The sequence below is a fragment of the Mustela nigripes genome, chromosome 6, assembly GCF_022355385.1.
Source record: "Mustela nigripes isolate SB6536 chromosome 6, MUSNIG.SB6536, whole genome shotgun sequence".
Taxonomy (NCBI): domain Eukaryota; kingdom Metazoa; phylum Chordata; class Mammalia; order Carnivora; family Mustelidae; genus Mustela; species Mustela nigripes.
In genome coordinates, this window is record NC_081562.1 from 22,369,746 (window position 1) to 22,383,271 (window position 13,526).

The window sequence follows — 13,526 nt, forward strand, 5'->3', positions numbered from 1 at the left end:
TAAATTTTTTTAAAGTTCAAAATAATATTATGTTTTAGATGCATATAAAAAAGTATTTGGGGCGCCTATGTGGCTCAGTTGGTCAAGTATCCGACTCTTCATCACAGCTCAAGTGTTGATCTCAGGATTGTGAATTCAAGTCCATAATGGGCTCCAGACTAGGCATGCAGCCTACTTTCAAAAAAAAAAAAAAGGAATTTAAAAATGGATTGGAAAGATTAGCAACAAATTACGGTGGTTGCTTCTGTGTTAATACTACTTGGAAAGGGTAAGTGAGGGAACTTAATCTTTATTTTTAATACTTTAGTCTTTTAGAAAAATGAAATTTGAAGAAAAAAGGTACCTGGCAATTTTAGGTGACCAAAAAAAATCAGACATTTGTACATTTCTGTTTCTTAGAATTCTCAAAAGGTACTCAAATGAAATTACTTAGAGGATTACTGATGATATGAACAAAAGTTACAGGTAACTTGGTAATATTTAAAATTTTATCTTCTTCATGGTTACTGTACCTTATGAGTCTGAAAAAAATTATATATATTTGACTAACATCATTTAAAATTTTACCTTCTTCATTGTCACTGTATCTGTCAGAGTCATTACTTCCATTCTGTCTTGTATTTTCTGCTGATGAAGAAATTGCTGGCAGAGGAGTAGATGATCTTGACTCTGTTCCCTGTTCCCTCAGTTTCAACAGTTTTTTCTCATACAGTTTCCTGGTTGTTCCTGTATTAAGGTAGAACTTGGTTTAGCATTTGTATTGTCTTGTTTAAGATCCTACTCACTGTCTTTAGCAACATTAAAATGTTATATTCACTCTTTCCTTTCCTACATGTAAGTGCTTTAAAAACTATATAAAGGATTCTTTTCTAAAATAGGTGTTTTTCTGAGATTTTAATACATGATTACAACAATGTTTCTTTTAGTAACATGAAATACATAGTAGATTGATATAAATCTTACTATAGATCACCTACTAAAGAGCCATGTATGACCAAGTATTTTTGACTGACACGTCTTGGACTCTGTATATTTTTCCCCAGTACTATGTAATAGTATTTGCCTTGTAGAAAAAAAATCACTTTTATAAACCGTATTCCTCTGAATACTATGATTAAAATCCCATGACTCTCAGAGTTTAATATGCCTAAAAAGAGGCACTCAGTTAGGGGAAAAGAAAAGGCATACAAACAACTTTTTTAGTTGAATATATTTTCATATAACACTGTATAAATTTTGAGGAAACCTGGGTCGCTCAGTGGGTTGGGTGTCTGCCTTTGGCTCGGGTTCCGATCCTGGGGTCCTGGGACTGAGCCCCATATCAGGCTCCCTGCTCAGTGGAAAGCCTGCTTCTCTCTCTCCCACTGCCCTTTCCCCCCACCCCTACTTGTACCCTCTCTCTCAAATAAATAAAATCTTAAAAAAAATTGTATATACTTAAGACGTTACATCATTTTAGATAAAACTACTTTGAGATTAAAATAACCTATTATGGAAAATGTGTGCCACAAGCAGAAATTACATACCAATTAGATAGCAAAATAAAATGGATTATCAACACATTTTTAACACATTTCAGCATGAATGACAATTTAAAACCAAAAATAGCTTTTATTTTCTATTTTACACTAGCTGCATGTCTCCCTGGTTTCTATAAGATGAATACAATGATGATAAATATACATATTTTAGAAACAACACATCTCAAAATGTTACATAAGTAGTTTTAAGATGGAGGGGGAACTGGAGGATGTTGGTCAAAAGGTACAAAATTTCTGCAAGATGAATTAAGTTCTGGAAATCTAATATCTAGAATGGCCTATATATACTTCAAATCTGCAGAAGTAGACCTTAAGTGCTCTCTCATCACACATCCATACACAAACTAAAACTGTGAGGTGATAGATATATTAACTGGCTTGATCACAGTGATCACTTCACAATATATACTACAAAAACATCAAGTTATACATACTAAATATATGTAACTTGTCAATTATACCCCAAAAAGGTTGAGAAAAAATGAAGAGCTGGTATGCCACCATGTAACTTACTATATACATTGATATATAATACACATTTTTGTAGCATCTCCCTTTTGGAATTTTATTTTTATTTATTTATTTATTTATTTATTTGACAGAGAGAAATCACAAGTAGTCGGAGAGACAGGCAGAGAGAGAGAGGGAAGCAGGCTCCCTGCTGAGCAGAGAGCCCGATGCGGGACTCGATCCCAGGACCCTGAGATCATGACCTGAGCCGAAGGCAGCGGCTTAACCCACTGAGCCACCCAGGCGCCCCGGCCTTTTGGAATTTTAAATGAAAAATTAAAAAGTGCACCAAATGTCTGTTGGTAATTATATTCATAGGCTTACTTCCAGCTATTTGGAAGTACTATGCTAAATAAAATGAAAGATAACATTCTAAATTTTTGTTTGCAACTTCACCTATAGATAAAACAAAAACAAAAACAAATCCCCAAATTGCCAGTGTTCAAATTTTTAAAAAATTTTATTTAATGTGGGGCACCTGGGTGGCTCAGTGGGTTAAGCCTCTGCCTTTGGCTCAGGTCATGATCTCAGAGTCCTGGGATGGAGCCCTGCACTGGGCTCTTGGCTCAACAGGGAGCCTGCTTCCCCCTCTCTCACTGCCTGCCTCTCTGCCTACTTGTGATCTCTCTCTCTGTCAAATAAATAAATAAATAAAATCTTAAAAAAAAAAAAAGTTATTTAAAAGAGTGAAAAAAAACCAGGCACAGCTTGAGAAAAAATACATCTCCCAAGATCTATCATGTATGTGTTGATATATCCCAAGATATATATCAGATTTTTAAAAACAAGTAATCAGAATATAAAAAAAAACTTTCAAAATTCAGTAACAAAACCACCCAACTGAAAAATACGCAAAATACTAAGATCCTTAAATAAACCCATGAAAATATGCTCAACATCATTATTCATTAGGGAAAGACCTAGTCACCACACAGAGATCCTACTACACACCAATCAGAATGACTCAAACAAAAACTACTTATAATCTCAAGTGCTAGCAAAGATGGGGAACAACAAGAATGCTCATGTATGGTCAGTGGGAATGCAAAATATTCCAGTCAGTTCGGTAGTTTCTTATAAAAGCAAACTTACATGCATGCCAAGACCCAGCTAGCCTACTCCTAGGTACTGACCCAAGAGAAATGAAGATACAAAAACCTGTGTACTATTAAAACACAAAACTCAACTGAATAAATTTGAAGACTTAATTGACTTTATTCAATGATTCATAAATTGGGCAGCATCCCATCTTCCAAGTAGAAAGGAGCTGCAAGGAACTATACTGAATAGAATTTTAAAGGCAGAAACAGGAAGATTGCTAGCAAAAGAAAAGATTGTTTCAGGCAAGTTCACCTTCCCCTTAAGGGGCAGAGCAGGTGGTCTTATCCATATTACCTCACAAGTGTGGACAAGGAAATTCCAGACTGACTGGGTTAAAATTTCACTCCTCTGGCACCTGCCTGCCTCTCTGCCTACTTGTGATATTTCTCTCTGTCAAATAAATAATCTTAAAAAAATTTTTTTAGGGGCGCCTGGGTGGCTCAGTGGATTGAGCCGCTGCCTTCGGCTCAAGTCATGGTCTCAGTGTCCTGGGATCGAGCCCCGCATCGGGCTCTTTGCTCAGCGGGAGCCTGCTTCTCTCTCTCTCTCTGCCTGACTCTCCGCCTACTTGTGATTTCTCTCTCTGTCAAATAAATAATAAATGAAATCTTTAAAAAAAAAAAAATTTTTTTTTAATTTACTTTAAATTAATTGGCATATAGTACATCATTAGTTTCAGAGGTAAAGGTCCGTGATCATCAGTCTTACATAATACCCAGCGCTCATTACATTATGTGCCCTCCTTAATGCCCCTTACCCAGTTACCTCATCCCTCCCCCCCTTTTCCTCTAGCAACCCTCAATTTCCTATGGTTGAGTCTCTTGTGATTTGTCCAGTGTTTAAAATTTTACACAATTCAGGGGCACCTGGGTGGCTCAGTGGGTTAAGCCTCTGCCTTTTGCTCAGGTCATGATCCCAGAATCAGCAGGGAGCCTGCTTCCCCCTCTCTCTCTGCCTGCTTGTGATCTCTTGTCTGTCAAAAAAATAAAATAAAATCTTAAAAAAAAAAAAAAAATTTACACAATTCAGAATACCAAAACAGACATTTCTCATCTTGAGGTTACTGTCAAGACCCTCCAAAATTAAGGCAAAAATCACCAATAGTAACCAAATGATAGAAATCCATTGTTTTTAGTTTCAAGTCTTCTTTTTTAAGTTTGTTCTTTAAGGGACCACTCTTGATTTCCAATCAAAACAAGACTTTAAAAACGGTACTTTTAATGATAACTAAAAATGGGTACTATGCTAGGAATTGATTAACTTGGGTTATATTAATAAGTCTGTCACCCATTTATAGATTTGGATGAACCTGGCCCACTATGTCACCTCATATTTTCCTCAGTTGTCATGTTAGATCCCTATGTCTCACCAGGTACTTGTGACATGAACACCATGTGAAACAATTTCAACAACAGAGATAATCTTGGAGATTATCTAAATTCATTTTTCACATTTTATTTTCCTCATTTATAGTCAAGGAACTTGTGTCCTGACCACATAAATAATTAATGACACATTGTTCCTTAGAACCCAAACTCTTAACTGCTAGACAAGACAAGAAAACAATGTAGGGCACTCACAGAAAAGGAAATTTTACCAACTTACCAACAATAGGACCAGGATTCACTCCATATTTCACAAGCTGATCCAGAAGATCTTCATTAGTGAGCTCTGTTACATCTAGATCATCTTTATCTTCTAGTCTGGGTCTATCAGTTTTCTTTGTGGCTTTCTGTAAAGAAAGTCCAGTTATTATTTACACAGAGTCTAAAAAAAATGTTCTTTTTACTATACTACTATATAATTAAGACTGTATACGATAAACCTGCAAACATACCCTCTGTTGATTTATAGCTTTATCAGGCCTTAACAATATAATTAAATTAAAAGCAACTCGTTATTTGAAGATATTATAATAAGTAACTCATACTTTTAAAATATTACTATTAAAATGGTCAGTTTTGGCTAACCTATCTATAGAAGAGATGATGGCATAAAAAATTCAAGAGTAAACAGACTGGGATTAAACATTTTCACCCAGAAATACAATTAACTACTGACCTCTTTTAAAAATCCTTCAAGGTTTAAATTATTCTATGAAAGTAAGACTTTACCATAAAGATATGTCTTAGTTATATTTAAAAATGATTTCCTTTAAACAAGCATATCAGAATTTAAGAAGCCCAAATGAATACTGAAATACAGTGACTTTAGTGCCCAGTTTTTGACCTATGAAGGAATTCAAACTTTATGGCTATCACCTTCTGACACAGCTTTGTCACCACACTTAGTTCTATGTGGCTGTTTTACTTAGAAAAGGCGAAAGAACATGGAACAAGCTTTGAGAGAAATTTCAACTTAAGCAATGGCAGTCTGTACTGGAAGAACTATCTAAACTACATAAACTTCCAAGGCTAACCAAGAGAAGAGAGCAGAAGTATGGGCGCCTTCTAGGGTTGTGGCAGACAGCCTTACAAAATGCCTCAGTAACCCCAGAAAGCCTCAGAGAACTGAACAAAAACAAAACAAAACAAAAGGCTTTTTAAATAATGGTCACAAATATCAAAGTCAATTTAGGCAAACTGATATTTAAGGCAAATGAGTCAATACTGAATCCTAGAAGTATTTTATGCAAAATGGTGAAAACAATAGTTGCACAGGCTGTTTGCTTTTAATAATTCTGAGGGGGGGGGATCAGCCAAATACAAATTTGAAGTATTTTATATAAAGCAAGATTATGAGAAATTAGTTTTTAAAGATAACTGCCAATAAGAGAAATCTTACCAAGAGAAATCTTTTATATAACTAAAAAATGGCTATGAAAGTTAGGGTACCTTCAGAAGGCTTTAATACACATAGCACTGATAGGATCAGGCTCAAATCTGTAAGCAACTTACACGTTAATGTCAAAATAGCTGACGAGAGTCTAAGAGCTCTATATATCATAGCCCTGAATTCTTTAAAGATTTTTTTAAAATATCAAATAGACCAAATCCTGTGTTGATGACCTACTTGAATTTTCCAAAAATTGTGGGAAGGTTGGGAACAAAAGCTCCCTTATATAAATATATAAAACATGTATACTTTAGGGGCGCCTGCTTCCTCCTCTCTCTCTCTGCCTGACTCTCCTCCTACTTGTGATATCTCTGTCAAATAAATAAATAAAATCTTAAAAAAAAACCAACAACAACATATATACTTTAAATAAAAGAAAATCAATCAAATACAGATTACTGGTAGATAATCCCTCCCACCTTAAGAATTTTCACATTTTATTATCAAGAAAACATCCAAGAATTTAATTTCTTACAACAGCCTGAGGTTTTCAAGAAATCTCTGCCTTTGGCACTCACCACACACCACTACTTGTAAACATACTTCATCTTCTCCAGATGGTAAATTCCTTGAGCAATAGTGCCCAAGTTTGGTTTATTATCAGAACTTTAAAACTTTTGGAAAAGTTAGCCCCTATTTTAAAAAGTTTTACCCCAGTCTGAGTCCTAACCTTGGGCCTGAGAATCTGTATTTTAACATGTATCTCAGGTGTTTTGGATGCAACATTTAAGAGGGTAGCAGAAAGAAGATGCACTGTCATATTCATATTGTATCCCAAGCATCTAAAAATAAAAAAAAAAAAAAAAAAAAAAAAAAAAGACTGCCTGAAAGAAGAGTAGGTATCTGACAGATGTTTTGCTGAGTGAATCAAAGTGTCATCTAGTAAGGGAGAAATAAGTCACTTATTTTTAAAAATCCATTTCTCATTAAAAAATAACAAAAGGCTTGGGGCACCTGGGTGGCTCAGTGGGTTAAGTGTCTGACTCTTGATTTCAGCTCAGGTCATGATCTCATGGGTTTTGGGATAGAGCCCCGTATCAGCTCCAAGCTCAGTGGGTTGTCTGCTTCAGATTCTCTCCCTCTGCCCACCCCCACTCTCTCTCTCACATACACAAATAAAAATTAATAATATTAAAAAAAAGGAAATAACAAAGCCTTATCAAATCAAAGCAGAATCCAACAGTCTTCTATTTTCTTAAAACATAATGAAAGACTACAGCTGTACAAAATCTTCAGAGGGGAATAAACTAGCATAAGGTATGTCAAATAAAGAGGTAATTAACAAGCTACCTGATTTTTATCTTTAATTTTCAGGCAGAAAAGTTCCAGAAATGTAATGCTATTTTTGAAAAAAGATTTTATTTATTTATTTGACAGAGAGAGATCACAAATAGGCAGAGAGGCAGACAGCGAGAGAGGGGGAAGCAGGCTCCCCACTGAGCAGAGAGCCCAATGCAGGGCGGATCCCAGGACCCTGATCATGATCTGAGCCAAAGGCAGAGGGCCAACCCACTGAGCCACCCAGGCGCCCCTGTATTGCTATTTTTATGAAATATCAAATTTAATGGATTTACTAACTGGGAGACAGGTTAGTATCTTATGCATAATTATCAAGCCAGCAGTTTCAATCCGGAAGAAGGAGCCATTATTTGTACTGATTTCTGCATCCAGAGTTTTTGTTTCTTTGAGTAAATCACACAATCTTAGTTTCATTCAGTCAAAAATACCAGGTACCTACTACATGCCAGGAACTGTTCTCCAGTTTCTTCCCAACTACCAGATGATCTCTAATGTCTTTTTCAACTTTAAAAATCCAACAGTTCTTTGATAATATCACCTATGAGCTATTGTTTATTTCATTACTTTTTAAAACTTCAGGCTCCACGACCAATGCAGGGCTTAAACTCACTACCCCGAGATTAGTAAGAGTTGCATGCTCTACTGACTGAGCCAGCAGGCGTCTCCAGCTACTCTTATTTTTAAATTTCCACCATTAGTAGCCAAGATGAAGCACAACAATAATTATCATTATAAAACAGATTCTACTGAGCACTTACTATATACCAAGTTGTGTTCCGGATAGCTTCCTACATGTATTAACTTACACAGAATCCTAAAAATCCTATGAGATAGACACTAACATCCATCCCCGTTTTAGGAGAGGAAACTGAAGTTCAAAGAGGCACAGCTAACTCCAGCAATATAGAAACATTTGAACAAACTTTAGGCCTGTATCACTTTCACAAATTTACCTCATCCAATTCTGAAAAAAATATTATGGTAACATTGTATTGCTCGGGAGTTAAAAAAAAAAAAAAAACACAAAAAAATTCAGAAATCACACGTAATAGGTATCAACCATTGAGCATTAGATACCTTAACAAATGCAACCTTTAATAAACCTCAATTAAGTAGCTACTAGTAGTTACTAGATTATTCTTATTTTCCAAATGAAAACTGAGCATTTGATAGATAATGTTAATTGTTCAAGGTCATCCGAATAGGAGGCAGACCTGGGATTTTAATCCCCACTCTAGAACACTCTAATTCAAAAGTCAACACTTAACACCTTACTGAAGACTATGGCAGTCAATTTATGATTTAAGTAACACTCTCCATCGCTAGCATACTTTTTACTGTTCTAGTCCATGTCTTTAAATATTTCCTGTTAAAAATTCATGATCCGCTAGATCAGACCATTCAAGAATGCTATGCTCCACTGGATTCCAAATAGCTATACCTGTGCTTTGTACCTTGGAACATAAGGCAGATTGTCAACTTTGTGATTGTTTATTTTTGTGTCAACAATCTAGGTAATTTCAACACCTAAAAACACTGGCATAATCAAGATGCATAAAATAAAAAGCTCAGAAACAAGAAAACTGAAAACCAAAACCAAAAATTTGAACATGCAAATATTTGTCATATCACACCAAATGAATCTAAAAGACCGTGGCTACGGCTAAATGGAAAATTTCTCCTTCAATCAAAAATACTCCTCATAAACCCATGTTTAAATAGAAGGTATATCCTCAGTCCTTGGCCAAGCCACAGTAATGTTTGGTTTGTTTTAAAATGCTAAAAACTGGGGTGCCTGGGTGGTGGCTCAGTGGGTTAAACCTCTGCCTTCGGCTTGGGTCATGATCTCAGGGTGCTGGGATTGAGTCCTGCATCGGGCTCTCTGCTTAGGGAGCCTGCTTCCTCCTCTCTCTCTGCCTGCTTATGATCTTTCTCTATCAAATAAATAAATAAAATCTTGAAAAAAATAAATAAATAAAATGCTCAAAAGTTACCACTTAAAAATTCAATTTAAAGTCACTTTTAGGGCGCCTGGGTGGCTCAGTGGGTTAAAGCCTCTGCCTTCGGCTCAGGTCATGGTCCCAGAGTCCTGGGATCGAGCCCCGCATCAGGCTCTCTGCTCAGCAGGGAGCCTGCTTCCTCCTCTCTCTCTCTCTCTGCCTGCCTCTCTGCCTACTTGTAATCTCTGCCTGTCAAATAAATAAATAAAATCTTTAAAAAATAAAAAATAAAGTCACTTTTACTTAATGTGCTTTAAAACAGAAAGTGATACTACCGCCCAACTACCACTACTTTCTCAAGTTGTGCACACCACTGAACCTGGTATTTGAGTTTTAAAAACTCAAGGCAGAAAAAAAACAAAAACAAAACAACAACAACAAAAAACTCAAGGCAGATAAGACTTGAATATATAGCTGGGAGATAGTTTTTTATATGGATTAAAACATTAAATGAGATATAAACGGCATAACATGTCACTGGAGATTGTAGATTCTCTTAAAATATTAATTCCTTTCACCCAGAACTTATTTGAGTGGTGCTGACCAACTCTGATACCATGGGAAATTTGAGATGAAATGTGTAACAAACACAATCAATTAGAATACAAAAAAAATATCCAACAAATTATATAATTATGGTAGTGGGTAGGGTCTGCAGAAATCAATCTCCAGTAGTTATGAACACTTGGTAGGAATTAAAAAATGCTGGATAACTGAACTCAAATTTTTACACCTCCAAAACACAGAGCAGATTGTGACATACTTTTTCTTTTTTTTAAACTGAAGTATACTTAACATACAATGTTATATTAGTTGGGACACACTCTTTAAAAGTTTTTGAAGGAAAAGCATCAAAACCAAGGTGGAGGTTTCCGCTGAAAACGAATCAAATTAAGAACAAACAATCCTATTATAAACACAACCAAGTACTTCCAGGGTTCAAGAATAATACATTTACACAGAATAATACATTTACAAGAATAATACATTTACACAGAATATAATATAGGGTTCTATGGAAGAACATTTTTTTTTTTAGTGTGCTGATTTAAATGGAAATATTTCATTTCCACCAAAATCTTTACTAAAATCATTTGAATATTTTTTTCCATGGGACCTGGGAAAAAGCAGATAATCAATATGCTTTGTCTTTAAGAATCTCTTAAATTTCTCTTTATTATGGAGAAGTAAACCGGCTTTCTTCAAATCCACTAAGACATTCCAAGCAATAAGGTGCAGTTGGTCTTTCATTCAACGAATAAATATTTGACACTCCCAGTTGCCAGGCATTGAATTAAGACATTAAGATTTTCAATTTCTCTTAAGCTCCGATTAAGACTTTCAGTTAAGTCTACATTACATCTTTCTTTCATTTCCACCTGGTAGTCCAGAAAAACACATCACACAGATTCCTTAAAAACTAAACAACACAACTTTCAAGAACGCAGTACTTCTGAGTTATCAAACTCAACAACTATGAACTACATTCAAAGCCTTACAAAGCAACGTGATTGATTACATCCAATCACCAATTTGAACTACGGTCTGTCATGATTTGAAATCTGAGAAGTACGCAGTTCACGCCAACAAAACAGCATATAAAAACCCACAGAACAAAATCCAAATTATTCTCAAACAGATTATGCATTTGGTAAAACCTATCTGAGACTTAATCAGGATTAGAAAATCCAAATTGCAATCACTGATACATCAGAATGTCAAGAAATGAGCAACTCCGGCTTCCGAAATCTTTCCTTTTCTTATGCAAAATTTACCAAAAAGTTAAAAAAAAAAAAAAAAAAGAAAAGAGAAGCAAAAACCCAAGCCCTCTAGAATTTCCAGATATTCTAGGCGCCTAAGATAACCGCTTAACGGTGTTATTTTTAAGTGCTCATTTTAATTTAGAACAACACTGCCCCGCCAAAACACAGCCTGTTGCTGGAACACTTAACGAGAAAAACATAAACGGTTCAAAAAGCCCTCCATATGCAAAACCATAAAAAGGCGGGAATTTCTTTATTTCAAATTTTGGTTAGAAATTAGCACGTCACAAATTGCCCTCCAGGGAGCGCTCTGAGACTCGGTTACTAGTCATTTCAGTTAATAAAGCGGGAAAACGCTCGAACGTGACCTACTGCAGTTTCAGGCTGACCCTCCCCAAAGGGCTTTCGAATCGGGCACGGAAGTCCCCGCCGAAATAGCCACTCCCGACGGGCGAGGGACACCGGGCTACCCGCGCGCCACAGAACAGCAAACGCCGACTTCACACCTTCCACACAACACAACCGCTAGTCCCGCGGCCCCAACTTCGCGACGCTTCCCTCCAGCGGCCTCCCCTTCCAGAGCTGCAAGCTGAATCCTGCGTCCGCAGACCCACAGGCCGGCCTCTCGGTCCCGCGCGGGGACAGCCCCGCCGCCGAGGAGGCAAGAGGGGGCGCCAAGGAGGAAGGGCTGCGAGCGCGCGCGGGGAGGCGGGGGTAGAGGCGACAACCGCCAACCGCCCGCCTTTGTGGTCCCCGGCTGAGCGTCCTTACCCTGCCGACGGCGGCCCGGCTGCGGCCTGAGACGGCGGCCCCGGAGCCGAGGACCGGGGTGGGCTCGCGCTCCTCGTCGCTGGAGAAGTCCGGGGGCCCCTTGCTGTTGGCGCCGGCGGCGAGCGGCGGCCGGTTGCGCGCCGTGAGGTGCTGCAGATAGAGCTGCACGTAAACGTCTTTGCGCTGCTCCCCGACCGGGAGCGTCACATTGTTGGCGACCAACTCACTCTTCAACTTCTCTTTCGTCAGGACCGAGGGGTCTTCCAGGAACTCCGGCATCTCCGCGGCGAATCCCCTTCCCCGCAGACCTCACACCCGCAGCTCACGCCGGCGCGCTCGCTCTTTGCCCGGGGAGTGGGGGGGGGGGAACCGCGCTGCTGCCTCCGAGCCCTACGACTCTTGCCCGGGAGGAGCGCCGCGGAGCAAAGCAAAAACTCGCACACACAAAGCAAAGCAAAAGCCGGACACAAAAGCCCCCCCGAGGACAAGTGCGGACCAAGTGCGGCCAAGATAGGAGCCTCCACCAACCCCAGCCCACACACTACACAAGCAAGGAGAGATCAGCCTGTTTCACCCACGCCCCAAGAACGCGCGCCGCCATTGGCCCGCGGTGGGAGGAAGCCGGGCGGTGATTGGTAGGACCCCTCGCGCGGGTTCCATTAGCCGCTGCACGGTGCGAGAGGTTGTAGAAACGCAGTTTAAAAGCCGCTGGGGCGGGAGCCCCGGCGCCTGGTCCGTTTCTATTTCCCTTTTCTCCACCCTTCCTTTAAGACGCCGATAAAGGGACAAGTCTTACTAATGTGTGTGAGGTTTCTCCCCTCCCCCCCCGCCCTGCTTGAGAAGGATCTTTTCTCTCTGGGGTCGATCGCCTTCCAATGGGCCGACTTTCACGCCAGCTGCGAGGACCCTGGACTGGGCCTTTCCCAATCGTAGGACACTGATTTACCGAAGAATGACCGCAGCCTTTCCTTCCCCAAACGCTCGCCCCGAAGGGAAACAAAAGGAGCTAGGTGTGCTCATCGGCACTCCGCTTCCTTGATTTGGTTTACCTGGGGGGAGGAAAGGGGAGGGCAAGCAGTAAAACCCCTCTCTGCTTGCAGGTGCTTCTTTTGTTGCTGAAATTCGGGAAAAGCCAGACCTCAACGACTGGGCACTTTAAAATGTTCCTGTATCTGTGACAAAATTGTATCGTCACATATTTCATTCGTTTCTTCCCCTACAGGTCGGGACGTTTCCAAATTTCATTTTGAACACTGGGGCACAGCTCACTGCATTTTTGTTGAGAGCATCTCTGGGTTAGATTCTTAGACCCATAAGTATCTTACCATAACTTCATCAAACCTGTTAAATATTAAAACAGGATGAAGCAAAACAGTTAGGAATGCCTTAATGGGCAACATAAGATAACTGAGATGGTGCATACCTAGATTTCAATCATAGCAGAGCCTGGTGACCTATAATCAGGCCGGGAACCCTAATCAAGCCCTTATTACTGATCCAAATTGAAAAGTATCAGGAATTTCGTAAGATTAAAATGTCTTCCTGAAAACAAATACCAGTGATGACAAATATTTGTGTTTCTTACGAAGGTACATGTTCCAAGATGCTTTCCTCCAAGAAAGAAAAGAAACTGACCTTGCATTTAGGGTACTTTTAATCATTTCCCTCAAATTCTGACCTCCAAGCTGTTTTATAAGCTGCTTAAT

General features: G+C 38.9%; 1 protein-coding gene across 5 annotated transcripts in view; it reads right to left on the reverse strand.

Moving 5' to 3' along the window:
* The window catches only part of TMPO (thymopoietin), a 29,542-nt gene extending 16,929 nt beyond the window's left edge, over positions 1-12,613 (reverse strand). The window contains exons 1-3 of one of the 5 annotated variants that reach the window (XM_059402301.1): positions 11,821-12,459; positions 4,758-4,884; positions 568-726 (exon numbers count right to left, since the gene is read on the reverse strand). In XM_059402301.1, coding sequence (XP_059258284.1) covers positions 568-726; positions 4,758-4,884; positions 11,821-12,099 — 565 coding nt within the window. In that variant the 5' untranslated portion in view covers positions 12,100-12,459. Of the gene's footprint in view, positions 1-567; positions 727-4,757; positions 4,885-11,820 lie in introns of all 5 variants that reach the window. The other 4 variants (XM_059402302.1, XM_059402303.1, XM_059402305.1 and 1 more) reach the window with 4 other exon arrangements.
* Between the last annotated feature and the right edge of the window lie 913 nt (positions 12,614-13,526).